This window comes from Salvelinus namaycush, chromosome 10 (genome assembly GCF_016432855.1).
Source record: "Salvelinus namaycush isolate Seneca chromosome 10, SaNama_1.0, whole genome shotgun sequence".
Lineage (NCBI taxonomy): Eukaryota > Metazoa > Chordata > Actinopteri > Salmoniformes > Salmonidae > Salvelinus > Salvelinus namaycush.
This window is the reverse complement of record NC_052316.1, coordinates 44,249,452-44,267,218: the sequence shown is the minus strand read 5'-3', so window position 1 is coordinate 44,267,218 and position 17,767 is coordinate 44,249,452. Positions and strand designations below refer to the sequence as shown.

The following is a 17,767-nucleotide window of genomic DNA, read 5'->3' as shown; positions in this document are numbered from 1 at the left end:
ACTGTTGCTACTACCACCGCAACACTACTACTACTACTACTACTACTGCTGTTACTACTGCTGCTAATACTACTGCTACTACCACCACTACTACTACTGCTGCTAATACTACGACTGCTGCTACTACCACTGCTGTTACTACTAATACTACTACTACTACTGCAATGCTACTACTGCTGTTACTACTACTACTACTACTTATGCTACTACTACTGTTGCTACTACTACTACTACTAATAATGTTGTTACTACCACCGCAACACTACTGCTGTTACTACTACTACTACTGCTGCTGTTACCACTGTTACTGCTGCTACTACTACTACTGCTGTTACTACTACTGCTGCTGTTACCACTGTTACTGCTGCTACTACTACTACTGCTGTTACTACTACTGCTGCTGTTACTACTGTTACTGCTGCTACTACTACTACTGCTGTTACTACTACTGCTGCTGCTGTTACTACTACTACTGTTACTGTTGTTACTACCACCGCAACACTGCTGCTGTTACTACCACCACTACTGCTGCTACTACTGCTACTACTGCTGTTACTACTACTACTGTTACTGTTGTTACTACCACCACTACTGTTACTGCTGCTACTACTACTACTGCTTTTACTACTACTGCTGCTGCTGTTACTACTACTACTGTTACTGTTGTTACTACCACCGCAACACTGCTGCTGTTGCTACTACCACCACTACTGCTGCTACTACTGCTACTACTGCTGTTACTGCTGTTACTACTACTACTGTTACTGTTGTTACTACCACCACTACTGCTGCTACTACTGCTACTACTGCTGTTACTGCTGTTACTACTACTACTGTTACTGTTGTTACTACCACCACTACTGCTGTTACTACTACTACTGTTACTGTTGTTACTACCACCACTACTGCTGCTACTACTGCTGCTACTACTGCTACTACTGCTGTTACTACTACTACTGTTACTGTTGTTACTACCACCGCAACACTGCTGCTGTTACTGCTGCTACTACTGCTACTACTACTGCTACTACTGCTGTTACTACTACCACCACTACTGCTGCTACTACTGCTACTACTGCTGTTACTGCTGTTACTACTACTACTGTTACTGTTGTTACTACCACCGCACCACTGCTGCTGCTACTGCTGCTACTACTGCTACTACTGCTGTTACTACTGCTGTTACTACTACCACCACTACTGCTGCTACTGCTGCTACTACTGCTACTACTGCTGTTACTACTACTACTGTTACTGTTGTTACTACCACCGCAACACTGCTGCTGTTGCTACTACCACCACTGCTGCTGTTACTGCTGCTACTACTGCTGTTACTGCTGTTACTACTGCTGTTACTGCGGTTACTACTACTACTGTTACTGCTGTTGCTACTACCACCACTACTGCTGCTACTACTACTACTGCTGTTACTACTAATACTACTGCTACTACTACTGTTACAACTACTACTATTACTGCAATGCTACTACTGTTGTTACTACTAATACTGTTGTTATAACTACTGTTGTTAGTACCACTGTTACTACTACTACTACTACTACTACTGCTGATACTACTACACCTACTACTACTTCTGTTACTACTACTACAGCTTCTACTGCTGCTACTACTGCTACTGTTAATGCTACTACTGTTGTTACTACTACTACTGCTACTTCTGTTACTACCACTACTACTACTGCTACTGCTGTTACTACTAATACTACTGCTACTGTTAATGCTACTACTGCTGTTACTGTTGCTACTACTACTACTACTGTTGCTACTACTACTACTACTACTACTGTTGCTACTACTACTACTGTTGCTACTACTACTACTACTGCTGTTACTACTACTACTACTACTACTACTGTTGCTACTACTGTTGCTACTACTACTGTTACTGTTACTACCACTGCACCACTGCTGATGTTCCTACTACTACTACTACTACTGTTGCTACTACTACTACTGTTGCTACTACTACTACTACTGTTGCTACTACTACTACTACTACTGTTGCTACTACTACTACTACTACTGTTACTACTACTACTACTGTTGCTACTACTACTACTGTTGCTACTACTACTACTACTACTGTTGCTACTACTACTACTACTGTTGCTACTACTACTGTTGCTACTACTACTACTACTGTTGCTACTACTACTGTTGCTACTACTACTACTGTTGCTACTACTACTACTACTGTTGCTACTACTACTACTACTGTTGCTACTACTACTACTACTACTACTGTTGATACTACTACTACTACTGCTGCTACTGCTGTTACTACTACTACTACTACTGTTGCTACTACTACTGTTACTGTTACTACCACTGAACCACTGCTGATGTTCCTACTACTACTACTACTACTACTACTGTTGCTACTACTACTGTTGCTACTACTACTACTACTGTTGCTACTACTACTACTACTACTGTTGCTACTACTACTACTGTTACTACTACTACTACTGTTGCTACTACTACTACTGTTGCTACTACTACTACTGTTGCTACTACTACTACTACTGCTACTACTGTTGTTACTACTACTACTACTACTACTACTGTTGTTACTGCTACTACTACTGCTACTGTTACTACTACTACTGCTACTACTACTGTTACTACTGCTACTACTACTGCTGTTACTACTACTACTGCTGTTACTACTACTACTACTACTGCTGTTACTACTACTACTACTACTGCTGTTACTACTACTACTACTACTACTACTACTGCTGCTGTTACTACTACTACTGCTACTACTACTACTACTACTGCTGTTACTACTACTACTACTACTACTGCTGTTACTACTACTACTACTACTACTACTACTGCTGTTACTACTACTACTACTACTACTGCTGTTACTACTACTACTACTACTACTGCTGTTACTACTACTACTACTACTACTGCTGTTACTACTACTACTACTACTACTGCTGTTACTACTACTACTACTACTACTACTACTGCTGTTACTACTACTACTACTACTACTGCTGTTACTACTACTACTACTACTACTACTACTACTACTACTGCTGTTACTACTACTACTGCTGTTACTACTACTACTACTACTACTACTATTACTGCTGCTGTTACTACTACTACTGTTACTGTTACAACTACTACTATTACTGCAATGCTACTACTGTTGTTACTACTACTACTAATACTGTTGTTATAACTGTTAGTACCACTGTTACTACTACTACTACTACTACTACTACTGCTGCTGATACTACTACTACTACACCTACTACTACTTCTGTTACTACTACTACAGCTTCTACTGCTGCTACTACTGCTACTGTTAATGCTACTACTGTTGTTACTACTACTACTGCTACTTCTGTTACTACCACTACTACTACTGCTACTGCTGTTACTACTAATACTACTGCTACTGTTAATGCTACTACTGCTGTTACTGTTGCTACTACTACTACTGTTGCTACTACTACTACTACTACTACTGTTGCTACTACTACTACTGTTGCTACTACTACTACTACTGCTGTTACTACTACTACTACTACTACTGTTGCTACTACTACTGTTACTGTTACTACCACTGCACCACTGCTGATGTTCCTACTACTACTACTACTGTTGCTACTACTACTACTGTTGCTACTACTACTACTACTGTTGCTACTACTACTACTACTACTGTTGCTACTACTACTACTACTACTGTTACTACTACTACTACTACTGTTGCTACTACTACTACTGTTGCTACTACTACTACTGTTGCTACTACTACTACTACTGTTGCTACTACTACTACTACTACTACTGTTGATACTACTACTACTACTGCTACTGCTGTTACTACTACTACTACTACTACTACTGTTGCTACTACTACTGTTACTGTTACTACCACTGCACCACTGCTGATGTTCCTACTACTACTACTACTACTACTACTGTTGCTACTACTACTACTACTACTGTTGCTACTACTACTACTACTGTTGCTACTACTACTACTACTACTGTTGCTACTACTACTACTACTACTGTTGCTACTACTACTACTACTGTTGCTACTACTACTACTGTTGCTACTACTACTACTGTTGCTACTACTACTACTGTTGCTACTACTACTACTACTACTGTTGCTACTACTACTACTACTACTACTGTTGCTACTACTACTACTGTTGCTACTACTACTACTACTGCTGTTACTACCACCGCAACACTACTACCACTGCTGCTGTTACTACTACTACTGCTACTACTACTGTTACTACTGCTACTACTACTGCTGTTACTACTACTACTGCTGTTACTACTACTACTACTACTACTGCTGTTACTACTACTACTACTACTGCTGTTACTACTACTACTACTACTACTACTGCTGTTACTACTGCTGTTACTACTACTACTACTACTACTATTACTGCTGCTGTTACTACTACTACTGTTACTGTTACTACCACTGCAGCACTGCTGATGTTCCTACTACTACTACTGTTACTGCCGCTGTTACTACTACTGCTGCTGTTACTACTACTGCTGCTGTTACTACTACTACTGTTACTGCTGCTGTTACTACTACTACTGTTGCTACTACTACTGTTACTACTACTACTCTTACTGCTGCTACTACTACTACTACTACTGCTGTTACTACTACTACTACTACTGTTGCTACTACTACTACTACTGTTGCTACTACTACTACTGTTGCTACTACTACTACTGTTGCTACTACTACTACTACTACTACTGTTACTACTACTACAACTGTTGCTACTACTACTACTACTGCTGTTACTACCACCGCAACACTACTACCACTGCTGCTGTTACTACTACTACTGCTACTACTACTGTTACTACTGCTACTACTACTGCTGTTACTACTACTACTGCTGTTACTACTACTACTACTACTACTGCTGTTACTACTACTACTACTACTACTACTGCTGTTACTACTACTACTACTACTACTACTGCTGTTACTACTGCTGTTACTACTACTACTACTACTACTATTACTGCTGCTGTTACTACTACTACTGTTACTGTTACTACCACTGCAGCACTGCTGATGTTCCTACTACTACTACTGTTACTGCCGCTGTTACTACTACTGCTGCTGTTACTACTACTGCTGCTGTTACTACTACTACTGTTACTGCTGCTGTTACTACTACAACTGCAGCACTGCTGATGTTCCTACTACTACTACTGTTACTGCCGCTGTTACTACTACTGCTGCTACTGCTGCTGTTACTACTACTACTGTTGCTACTACTACTGTTACTACTGCTGTTACTACTGCTGTTACTACTACTACTACTACTACTGCTGTTACTACCACTGCAACACTGCTGGTGTTCCTACCACTACTACTGATGTTACTACTACTGCTGCTGTTTCTACTACTACTGTTACTGCTGCTACTACCACCGCGACACTGCTACTACTACTGCTGCTGTTACTACTGCTTCTACTACTGCTGTTACTACTGCTACTACTACTGCTGTTACTACTACTGCTGGTACTGCTGTTACTACTACTACTGCTGTTATTACTACTGCTACTACTACTGCTGTTACTACTAATGCTACTACAACTACTACTATTACTGCAATGCTACTACTGTTGTTACTACTACTACTATTAATAGTGTTGTTACAACTACTGTTGTTAGTACCACTGTTGTTACTACTACAACAACTACTAATTCTGTTACTACTACTACAGCTACTACTGCTGCTAATACTACTGCTGTTACTACTACTACTGCTGTTATTACTACTGCTACTACTACTGCTGTTACTACTAATGCTACTACAACTACTACTATTACTGCAATGCTACTACTGTTGTTACTAATACTACTATTAATAGTGTTGTTACAACTACTGTTGTTAGTACCACTGTTGTTACTACTACAACAACTACTAATTCTGTTACTACTACTACAGCTACTACTGCTGCTAATACTACTGATACTACCACCACTACTACTACTGCTGCTAATACTACGGCTATTGTTACTACTACTACTGCTACTTCTGTTACTACCGCTACTTCTGCTGCTACTACTGCTGCTACTACCACTACTACTACTACTGCAGCTGTTACTACTACTACTGCTACTACCACCGCTACTACTACTGTTGCTACTACTACTACTACTGCTGCTGTTGCTACTACTACTGCTACTACCACCGCTACTACTACTATTACTGCTACTGCTACTGTTGCTACTACTACTACTACTGCTGCTGTTGCTACTACTACTGCTACTACTACTATTACTGCTACTGATACTACTGCTGTTACTACCACTGCAACACTGCTGCTGTTACTATTACTGCTGCTACTACTACTACTGTTACTACTACTACTACTGCTGTTACTACTACTACTACTACTACTACTACTACTGCTGCTGTTACTACTACTACTACTGCCACAGATACTACTGCTGTTACTACTACTACGACTACTGCTGTTACTACTACTACTGCTGTTACTACTGTTACTACTACTACTGCTGTTACTACTACTACTGCTGTTACTACTACTACTGCTGTTACTACTACTACTACTACTGCTGTTACTACTACTACTGCTGTTACTACTACTACTACTGCTACTACTGCTACTACTGCTGCTACTACTGCTATTGCTGCCATCTGATCATTCCAAGGTGACAAATGAACCAGAGTCAGGTGAGAAGCCAATTATCATCTGTCCGTCACCCCTCTGTTGGGTGAGAGAGCGAGGGAGGGGGGAAATAGAGGTGAAGCTCGACAGTGTGTGTGAGAGAGAGAGAGAGAGAGCGAAAGAAACTGTAGGGTGTTTGAACTCTCAAGCTTAATGAAACAGCTGATTCCAAGCGCCTCTTTGCAGAATAAGATGTGATAATGTGTTACTGACGTCAAAGGGCTGCTGAATAAACAGAGTTAGTGTAAGACCGATGGGTGGCTTTTTGTTTCGATGGCAACTTTTATTTATTTTTTGCCACAGAGAAGGTTTTCACTGAGAGACTGCACCTCATTACAATCCTTGGCTAAACAAAAAATAGTGGTTGTGGGTATACACTCTGCCCCTATGGTACCCTTATGACGCCAGTCACAGTGGCATCAGCATTCACACCATGCTGTGCCCAGGGATAACGCCAGCACTGGGCTGGGCTGACTCACACACACACACACACACTGAGCAAGCACAAGACAACGGTGTTTTAAGACTGAATTCCCCAAACTGCTGAGTCTGGTGAGTAAGAGGGCTTATTTAAAGCCATATCGTGCTAACAGACAAAACTCCTACTAATTCAAACTTTTTTGGGCTAATCTCTTAAAATAAGATTTGAGTGTTGGAGACACAGAACCAGGGTTGGGCAACTTCAATCCCCGGGACAGACAATATGTGAAAACAGTAGGTACTCCTAACCCTGAGCACCAGCTTCTAACCCTTACCTCCTCCTGCTAGGGATGACTCCAACCTCTTCCACCTCTCCTTCATGGGTCACCTGACGTGCCTGCCACCACTCGTCATCGGAGGCATTCACCACATGAAGGATGTCTCCAAAGTGGAAGTTGAGCCCCTGGCTGGGCAGCCCCGAGTCCTTCGCCCTGTCATAGTCAAACAGAGCCCTGGAGGGAGAGAAACACCATTACATCATCAAACAGCGCCATGCAGACAACAACAACAATAGATGAGGGTGGAACTGTCTTGTCAAACTGGGAGAGAGAAACAACACGACAAACTCAATGAAATATCCTTCAGTAAAAATACATATGTCACATTATTAGGGAGCGGTTAGTTAAGGAGAATGATTTCATGAGGTCCTGTAAGAAAAAAAGACGCTAGGTGAGGTCTTTTTAATATAAATACATGACACAAAAACACACAGGGAAGGCAAAGAGCGTGAGCATGATTGACCACCTGAGATTGGTGTGTGATGACGTGGTCCACATGTCAGAGAGTCTATGTGTCCAGGAGAGACTCGAGAAACATGAGAAGCATGGATGTACTGAGTTCAGATACAGATCACAGGGACTGAGCACTGAGCAGGTGTTCCATATTAAAATAGATATGAGTGATTCCTGAATAGATGCCAAACATATGCAGCACACAAAGCACAGCTCAGGAGAGCTTTACCCACTGCAGAACCTTGACATTGTGTTTTCGTGTGCATCTGCCTGCTAAGGAACTGGAGCTGAAGTAACAGCCGTCCCCTAGCATCCAGCCTGCCAGCCTCATGTCCATGTCTTTCCTTCATCAATTAAACAGGAATGTACTGCCTCCTCTCCATGTCTTTCCTTCATCTATTAAACAGGGCTGTACTGCCTCATCCCTGTGTCTTTCCTTCATCTATTAAACATGGCTGTACTGCCTCATCCCTGTGTCTTTCCTTCATCTATTAAACAGGGCTGTACTGCCTCATCCCTGTGTCTGTCCTTCATCTATTAAACAAAGCTGTACTGCCTCATCTCTGTGTCTGTCCTTCATCTATTAACCAGGGCTGTACTGCCTCATCCCTGTGTCTGTCCTTCATCTACTAAACAGAGCTGTACTGCCTCATCTCTGTGTCTGTCCTTCATCTATTAAACAGGGCTGTACTGCCTCATCCCTGTGTCTTTCCTTCATCTATTAAACAGGGCTGTACTGCCTCATCCCTGTGTCTGTCCTTCATCTATTAAACATGGCTGTACTGCCTCATCCCTGTGTCTTTCCTTCATCTGTTAAACAGAGCTGTACTGCCTCATCCCTGTGTCTTTCCTTCATCTATTAAACAGGGCTGTACTGCCTCATCCCTGTGTCTGTCCTTCATCTATTAAACATGGCTGTACTGCCTCATCCCTGTGTCTTTCCTTCATCTATTAAACAGGGGTGTACTGCAGCACTAGGACAGATGGAGCTGACAAAGCTGGAATACTAGGAAAAACAGTGGCTAGGTCAGAAAAATGTAAAGTCCACAAGGTACTGAAGGTACTGTGGAGAAAACAGAATGCATCTTAGTGTACCGTGGAGAAAACAGAATGCATCTTAGTGTAGTGTAGTGTGGAGAAAACAGAATGCATCTTAGTGTAGTGTGGAGAAAACAGAATGCATCTTAGTGTAGTGTGGAGAAAACAGAATGCATCTTAGTGTAGTGTGGAGAAAACAGAATGCATCTTAGTGTAGTGTGGAGAAAACAGAATGCATCTTAGTGTAGTGTACTGTGGAGAAAACAGAATGCATCTTAGTGTAGTGTGGAGAAAACAGAATGCATCTTAGTGTACTGTGGAGAAAACAGAATGCATCTTAGTGTAGTGTACTGTGGAGAAAACAGAATGCATCTTAGTGTAGTGTGGAGAAAACAGAATGCATCTTAGTGTAGTGTGGAGAAAACAGAATGCATCTTAGTGTACTGTGGAGAAAACAGAATGCATCTTAGTGTAGTGTGGAGAAAACAGAATACATCTTAGTGTAGTGTACTGTGGAGAAAACAGAATGCATCTTAGTGTACTGTGGAGAAAACAGAATGCATCTTAGTGTACTGTGGAGAAAACAGAATGCATCTTAGTGTAGTGTACTGTGGAGAAAACAGAATGCATCTTAGTGTAGTGTGGAGAAAACAGAATGCATCTTAGTGTAGTGTAGTGTGGAGAAAACAGAATGCATCTTAGTGTACTGTGGAGAAAACAGAATGCATCTTAGTGTAGTGTAGTGTGGAGAAAACAGAATGCATCTTAGTGTAGTGTGGAGAAAACAGAATGCATCTTAGTGTAGTGTACCGTGGAGAAAACAGAATGCATCTTAGTGTAGTGTGGAGAAAACAGAATGCATCTTAGTGTAGTGTAGTGTGGAGAAAACAGAATGCATCTTAGTGTAGTGTACTGTGGAGAAAACAGAATGCATCTTAGTGTAGTGTACTGTGGAGAAAACAGAATGCATCTTAGTGTAGTGTGGAGAAAACAGAATGCATCTTAGTGTAGTGTAGTGTGGAGAAAACAGAATGCATCTTAGTGTAGTGTGGAGAAAACAGAATGCATCTTAGTGTAGTGTAGTGTGGAGAAAACAGAATGCATCTTAGTGTAGTGTGGAGAAAACAGAATGCATCTTAGTGTAGTGTGGAGAAAACAGAATGCATCTTAGTGTAGTGTACTGTGGAGAAAACAGAATGCATCTTAGTGTAGTGTACTGTGGAGAAAACAGAATGCATCTTAGTGTAGTGTAGTGTGGAGAAAACAGAATGCATCTTAGTGTAGTGTGGAGAAAACAGAATGCATCTTAGTGTAGTGTACCGTGGAGAAAACAGAATGCATCTTAGTGTACTGTGGAGAAAACAGAATGCATCTTAGTGTAGTGTGCCGTGGAGAAAACAGAATGCATCTTAGTGTAGTGTACCGTGGAGAAAACAGAATGCATCTTAGTGTACCGTGGAGAAAACAGAATGCATCTTAGTGTAGTGTGGAGAAAACAGAATGCATCTTAGTGTAGTGTGGAGAAAACAGAATGCATCTTAGTGTAGTGTACTGTGGAGAAAACAGAATGCATCTTAGTGTAGTGTGGAGAAAACAGAATGCATCTTAGTGTAGTGTGGAGAAAACAGAATGCATCTTAGTGTACTGTGGAGAAAACAGAATGCATCTTAGTGTAGTGTGGAGAAAACAGAATACATCTTAGTGTAGTGTACTGTGGAGAAAACAGAATGCATCTTAGTGTACTGTGGAGAAAACAGAATGCATCTTAGTGTACTGTGGAGAAAACAGAATGCATCTTAGTGTAGTGTACTGTGGAGAAAACAGAATGCATCTTAGTGTAGTGTGGAGAAAACAGAATGCATCTTAGTGTAGTGTAGTGTGGAGAAAACAGAATGCATCTTAGTGTAGTGTGGAGAAAACAGAATGCATCTTAGTGTAGTGTGGAGAAAACAGAATGCATCTTAGTGTAGTGTGGAGAAAACAGAATGCATCTTAGTGTAGTGTGGAGAAAACAGAATGCATCTTAGTGTAGAGTGGAGAAAACAGAATGCATCTTAGTGTAGTGTACTGTGGAGAAAACAGAATGCATCTTAGTGTAGTGTAGTGTGGAGAAAACAGAATGCATCTTAGTGTAGTGTGGAGAAAACAGAATGCATCTTAGTGTAGTGTACCGTGGAGAAAACAGAATGCATCTTAGTGTACTGTGGAGAAAACAGAATGCATCTTAGTGTAGTGTGCCGTGGAGAAAACAGAATGCATCTTAGTGTAGTGTACCGTGGAGAAAACAGAATGCATCTTAGTGTACCGTGGAGAAAACAGAATGCATCTTAGTGTAGTGTGGAGAAAACAGAATGCATCTTAGTGTAGTGTGGAGAAAACAGAATGCATCTTAGTGTAGTGTAGTGTGGAGAAAACAGAATGCATCTTAGTGTAGTGTGGAGAAAACAGAATGCATCTTAGTGTAGTGTACCGTGGAGAAAACAGAATGCATCTTAGTGTACTGTGGAGAAAACAGAATGCATCTTAGTGTAGTGTGGAGAAAACAGAATGCATCTTAGTGTAGTGTGGAGAAAACAGAATGCATCTAGGTAGTGTGGAGAAACAGATGCATTAGTGTAGTGTGGAGAAAACAGAATGCATCTTAGTGTAGTGTGGAGAAAACAGAATGCATCTTAGTGTAGTGTGGAGAAAACAGAATGCATCTTAGTGTAGTGTGGAGAAAACAGAATGCATCTTAGTGTACCGTGGAGAAAACAGAATGCATCTTAGTGTACCGTGGAGAAAACAGAATGCATCTTAGTGTAGTGTACCGTGGAGAAAACAGAATGCATCTTAGTGTAGTGTAGTGTGGAGAAAACAGAATGCATCTTAGTGTACTGTACTGTGGAGAAAACAGAATGCATCTTAGTGTAGTGTGGAGAAAACAGAATGCATCTTAGTGTAGTGTAGTGTGGAGAAAACAGAATGCATCTTAGTGTAGTGTGGAGAAAACAGAATGCATCTTAGTGTAGTGTACTGTGGAGAAAACAGAATGCATCTTAGTGTAGTGTACTGTGGAGAAAACAGAATGCATCTTAGTGTAGTGTAGTGTGGAGAAAACAGAATGCATCTTAGTGTAGTGTACCGTGGAGAAAACAGAATGCATCTTAGTGTACCGTGGAGAAAACAGAATGCATCTTAGTGTACCGTGGAGAAAACAGAATGCATCTTAGTGTAGTGTGGAGAAAACAGAATGCATCTTAGTGTAGTGTGGAGAAAACAGAATGCATCTTAGTGTAGTGTGGAGAAAACAGAATGCATCTTAGTGTAGTGTGGAGAAAACAGAATGCATCTTAGTGTAGTGTGGAGAAAACAGAATGCATCTTAGTGTAGTGTGGAGAAAACAGAATGCATCTTAGTGTAGTGTGGAGAAAACAGAATGCATCTTAGTGTAGTGTGGAGAAAACAGAATGCATCTTAGTGTAGTGTGGAGAAAACAGAATGCATCTTAGTGTAGTGTGGAGAAAACAGAATGCATCTTAGTGTAGTGTGGAGAAAACAGAATGCATCTTAGTGTACCGTGGAGAAAACAGAATGCATCTTAGTGTAGTGTACCGTGGAGAAAACAGAATGCATCTTAGTGTAGTGTGGAGAAAACAGAATGCATCTTAGTGTAGTGTACCGTGGAGAAAACAGAATGCATCTTAGTGTAGTGTGGAGAAAACAGAATGCATCTTAGTGTACTGTGGAGTAAACAGAATGCATCTTAGTGTAGTGTACCGTGGAGAAAACAGAATGCATCTTAGTGTAGTGTACTGTGGAGAAAACAGAATGCATCTTAGTGTAGTGTACTGTGGAGAAAACAGAATGCATCTTAGTGTACTGTGGAGAAAACAGAATGCATCTTAGTGTACTGTGGAGAAAACAGAATGCATCTTAGTGTAGTGTACTGTGGAGAAAACAGAATGCATCTTAGTGTAGTGTACTGTGGAGAAAACAGAATGCATCTTAGTGTAGTGTGGAGAAAACAGAATGCATCTTAGTGTAGTGTGGAGAAAACAGAATGCATCTTAGTGTAGTGTACTGTGGAGAAAACAGAATGCATCTTAGTGTAGTGTACTGTGGAGAAAACAGAATGCATCTTAGTGTAGTGTAGTGTGGAGAAAACAGAATGCATCTTAGTGTAGTGTAGTGTGGAGAAAACAGAATGCATCTTAGTGTAGTGTGGAGAAAACAGAATGCATCTTAGTGTAGTGTACTGTGGAGAAAACAGAATGCATCTTAGTGTAGTGTACTGTGGAGAAAACAGAATGCATCTTAGTGTAGTGTGGAGAAAACAGAATGCATCTTAGTGTACCGTGGAGAAAACAGAATGCATCTTAGTGTAGTGTGGAGAAAACAGAATGCATCTTAGTGTAGTGTGGAGAAAACAGAATGCATCTTAGTGTACTGTGGAGAAAACAGAATGCATCTTAGTGTAGTGTACTGTGGAGAAAACAGAATGCATCTTAGTGTACTGTGGAGAAAACAGAATGCATCTTAGTGTACCGTGGAGAAAACAGAATGCATCTTAGTGTACCGTGGAGAAAACAGAATGCATCTTAGTGTAGTGTACCGTGGAGAAAACAGAATGCATCTTAGTGTAGTGTACCGTGGAGAAAACAGAATGCATCTTAGTGTACCGTGGAGAAAACAGAATGCATCTTAGTGTAGTGTACTGTGGAGAAAACAGAATGCATCTTAGTGTAGTGTACCGTGGAGAAAACAGAATGCATCTTAGTGTAGTGTACCGTGGAGAAAACAGAATGCATCTTAGTGTACCGTGGAGAAAACAGAATGCATCTTAGTGTAGTGTGGAGAAAACAGAATGCATCTTAGTGTAGTGTACCGTGGAGAAAACAGAATGCATCTTAGTGTACCGTGGAGAAAACAGAATGCATCTTAGTGTAGTGTACTGTGGAGAAAACAGAATGCATCTTAGTGTAGTGTGGAGAAAACAGAATGCATCTTAGTGTAGTGTGGAGAAAACAGAATGCATCTTAGTGTAGTGTGGAGAAAACAGAATGCATCTTAGTGTAGTGTGGAGAAAACAGAATGCATCTTAGTGTAGTGTACCGTGGAGAAAACAGAATGCATCTTAGTGTAGTGTACCGTGGAGAAAACAGAATGCATCTTAGTGTACTGTGGAGAAAACAGAATGCATCTTAGTGTACTGTGGAGAAAACAGAATGCATCTTTGTGTAGTGTGGAGAAAACAGAATGCATCTTAGTGTACCGTGGAGAAAACAGAATGCATCTTAGTGTAGTGTACCGTGGAGAAAACAGAATGCATCTTAGTGTAGTGTACCGTGGAGAAAACAGAATGCATCTTAGTGTAGTGTACCGTGGAGAAAACAGAATGCATCTTAGTGTACCGTGGAGAAAACAGAATGCATCTTAGTGTAGTGTACCGTGGAGAAAACAGAATGCATCTTAGTGTAGTGTACCGTGGAGAAAACAGAATGCATCTTAGTGTAGTGTACCGTGGAGAAAACAGAATGCATCTTAGTGTAGTGTACCGTGGAGAAAACAGAATGCATCTTAGTGTAGTGTACCGTGGAGAAAACAGAATACATCTTAGTGTAGTGTACCGTGGAGAAAACAGAATGCATCTTAGTGTAGTGTACCGTGGAGAAAACAGAATGCATCTTAGTGTAGTGTACCGTGGAGAAAACAGAATGCATCTTAGTGTAGTGTACTGTGGAGAAAACAGAATGCATCTTAGTGTAGTGTACCGTGGAGAAAACAGAATGCATCTTAGTGTAGTGTACCGTGGAGAAAACAGAATGCATCTTAGTGTAGTGTAGTGTGGAGAAAACAGAATGCATCTTAGTGTACTGTGGAGAAAACAGAATGCATCTTAGTGTAGTGTACTGTGGAGAAAACAGAATGCATCTTAGTGTAGTGTACAGTGGAGAAAACAGAATGCATCTTAGTGTAGTGTGGAGAAAACAGAATGCATCTTAGTGTAGTGTGGAGAAAACAGAATGCATCTTAGTGTACTGTGGAGAAAACAGAATGCATCTTAGTGTACTGTGGAGAAAACAGAATGCATCTTAGTGTACTGTGGAGAAAACAGAATGCATCTTAGTGTACTGTGGAGAAAACAGAATGCATCTTAGTGTAGTGTACCGTGGAGAAAACAGAATGCATCTTAGTGTAGTGTGGAGAAAACAGAATGCATCTTAGTGTAGTGTACCGTGGAGAAAACAGAATGCATCTTAGTGTAGTGTACCGTGGAGAAAACAGAATGCATCTTAGTGTACCGTGGAGAAAACAGAATGCATCTTAGTGTAGTGTGGAGAAAACAGAATGCATCTTAGTGTAGTGTACCGTGGAGAAAACAGAATGCATCTTAGTGTAGTGTGGAGAAAACAGAATGCATCTTAGTGTAGTGTGGAGAAAACAGAATGCATCTTAGTGTAGTGTGGAGAAAACAGAATGCATCTTAGTGTAGTGTACCGTGGAGAAAACAGAATGCATCTTAGTGTAGTGTACCGTGGAGAAAACAGAATGCATCTTAGTGTACCGTGGAGAAAACAGAATGCATCTTAGTGTAGTGTACCGTGGAGAAAACAGAATGCATCTTAGTGTAGTGTACCGTGGAGAAAACAGAATGCATCTTAGTGTAGTGTACCGTGGAGAAAACAGAATGCATCTTAGTGTAGTGTACCGTGGAGAAAACAGAATGCATCTTAGTGTAGTGTACCGTGGAGAAAACAGAATGCATCTTAGTGTAGTGTACCGTGGAGAAAAACAGAATGCATCTTAGTGTAGTGTACCGTGGAGAAAACAGAATGCATCTTAGTGTAGTGTACCGTGGAGAAAACAGAATGCATCTTAGTGTAGTGTACTGTGGAGAAAACAGAATGCATCTTAGTGTAGTGTACCGTGGAGAAAACAGAATGCATCTTAGTGTAGTGTACCGTGGAGAAAACAGAATGCATCTTAGTGTAGTGTACTGTGGAGAAAACAGAATGCATCTTAGTGTAGTGTACTGTGGAGAAAACAGAATGCATCTTAGTGTAGTGTACTGTGGAGAAAACAGAATGGATCTTAGTGTACCGTGGAGAAAACAGAATGCATCTTAGTGTAGTGTACCGTGGAGAAAACAGAATGCATCTTAGTGTACTGTGGAGAAAACAGAATGCATCTTAGTGTAGTGTGGAGAAAACAGAATGCATCTTAGTGTAGTGTACTGTGGAGAAAACAGAATGCATCTTAGTGTACTGTGGAGAAAACAGAATGCATCTTAGTGTACTGTGGAGAAAACAGAATGCATCTTAGTGTAGTGTACTGTGGAGAAAACAGAATGCATCTTAGTGTACTGTGGAGAAAACAGAATGCATCTTAGTGTAGTGTGGAGAAAACAGAATGCATCTTAGTGTAGTGTAGTGTGGAGAAAACAGAATGCATCTTAGTGTAGTGTAGTGTGGAGAAAACAGAATGCATCTTAGTGTAGTGTACTGTGGAGAAAACAGAATGCATCTTAGTGTACTGTGGAGAAAACAGAATGCATCTTAGTGTACTGTGGAGAAAACAGAATGCATCTTAGTGTACTGTGGAGAAAACAGAATACATCTTAGTGTAGTGTGGAGAAAACAGAATGCATCTTAGTGTAGTGTGGAGAAAACAGAATGCATCTTAGTGTAGTGTACCGTGGAGAAAACAGAATGCATCTTAGTGCAGTGTGGAGAAAACAGAATGCATCTTAGTGTAGTGTGGAGAAAACAGAATGCATCTTAGTGTAGTGTACCGTGGAGAAAACAGAATGCATCTTAGTGTACCGTGGAGAAAACAGAATGCATCTTAGTGTAGTGTACCGTGGAGAAAACAGAATGCATCTTAGTGTAGTGTGGAGAAAACAGAATGCATCTTAGTGTAGAGTACCGTGGAGAAAACAGAATGCATCTTAGTGTAGTGTGGAGAAAACAGAATGCATCTTAGTGTAGTGTGGAGAAAACAGAATGCATCTTAGTGTAGTGTACTGTGGAGAAAACAGAATGCATCTTAGTGTACTGTGGAGAAAACAGAATGCATCTTAGTGTAGTGTGGAGAAAACAGAATGCATCTTAGTGTAGTGTGGAGAAAACAGAATGCATCTTAGTGTAGTGTGGAGAAAACAGAATGCATCTTAGTGTAGTGTGGAGAAAACAGAATGCATCTTAGTGTAGTGTGGAGAAAACAGAATGCATCTTAGTGTAGTGTAGTGTGGAGAAAACAGAATGCATCTTAGTGTAGTGTACTGTGGAGAAAACAGAATGCATCTTAGTGTAGTGTACTGTGGAGAAAACAGAATGCATCTTAGTGTAGTGTGGAGAAAACAGAATGCATCTTAGTGTAGTGTGGAGAAAACAGAATGCATCTTAGTGTAGTGTACCGTGGAGAAAACAGAATGCATCTTAGTGTAGTGTGGAGAAAACAGAATGCATCTTAGTGTAGTGTAGTGTGGAGAAAACAGAATGCATCTTAGTGTAGTGTACTGTGGAGAAAACAGAATGCATCTTAGTGTAGTGTACTGTGGAGAAAACAGAATGCATCTTAGTGTAGTGTACTGTGGAGAAAACAGAATGCATCTTAGTGTAGTGTGGAGAAAACAGAATGCATCTTAGTGTAGTGTACTGTGGAGAAAACAGAATGCATCTTAGTGTAGTGTGGAGAAAACAGAATGCATCTTAGTGTAGTGTACTGTGGAGAAAACAGAATGCATCTTAGTGTAGTGTACTGTGGAGAAAACAGAATGCATCTTAGTG

At 40.6% G+C, this 17,767-nt stretch overlaps 1 protein-coding gene across 5 annotated transcripts in view; it reads right to left on the bottom strand.

Annotated features, from left to right (window-relative positions):
- Positions 1-17,767, bottom strand: part of LOC120055060 (disks large homolog 1-like) — a 282,572-nt gene that overhangs the window by 20,288 nt on the left and 244,517 nt on the right. For all 5 annotated transcript variants that reach the window (XM_039002927.1, XM_039002928.1, XM_039002929.1 and 2 more), the window contains one exon: positions 7,503-7,679. In XM_039002927.1, the coding sequence (XP_038858855.1) occupies positions 7,503-7,679 (177 nt within the window). The remainder of the gene's footprint in view (positions 1-7,502; positions 7,680-17,767) is intronic.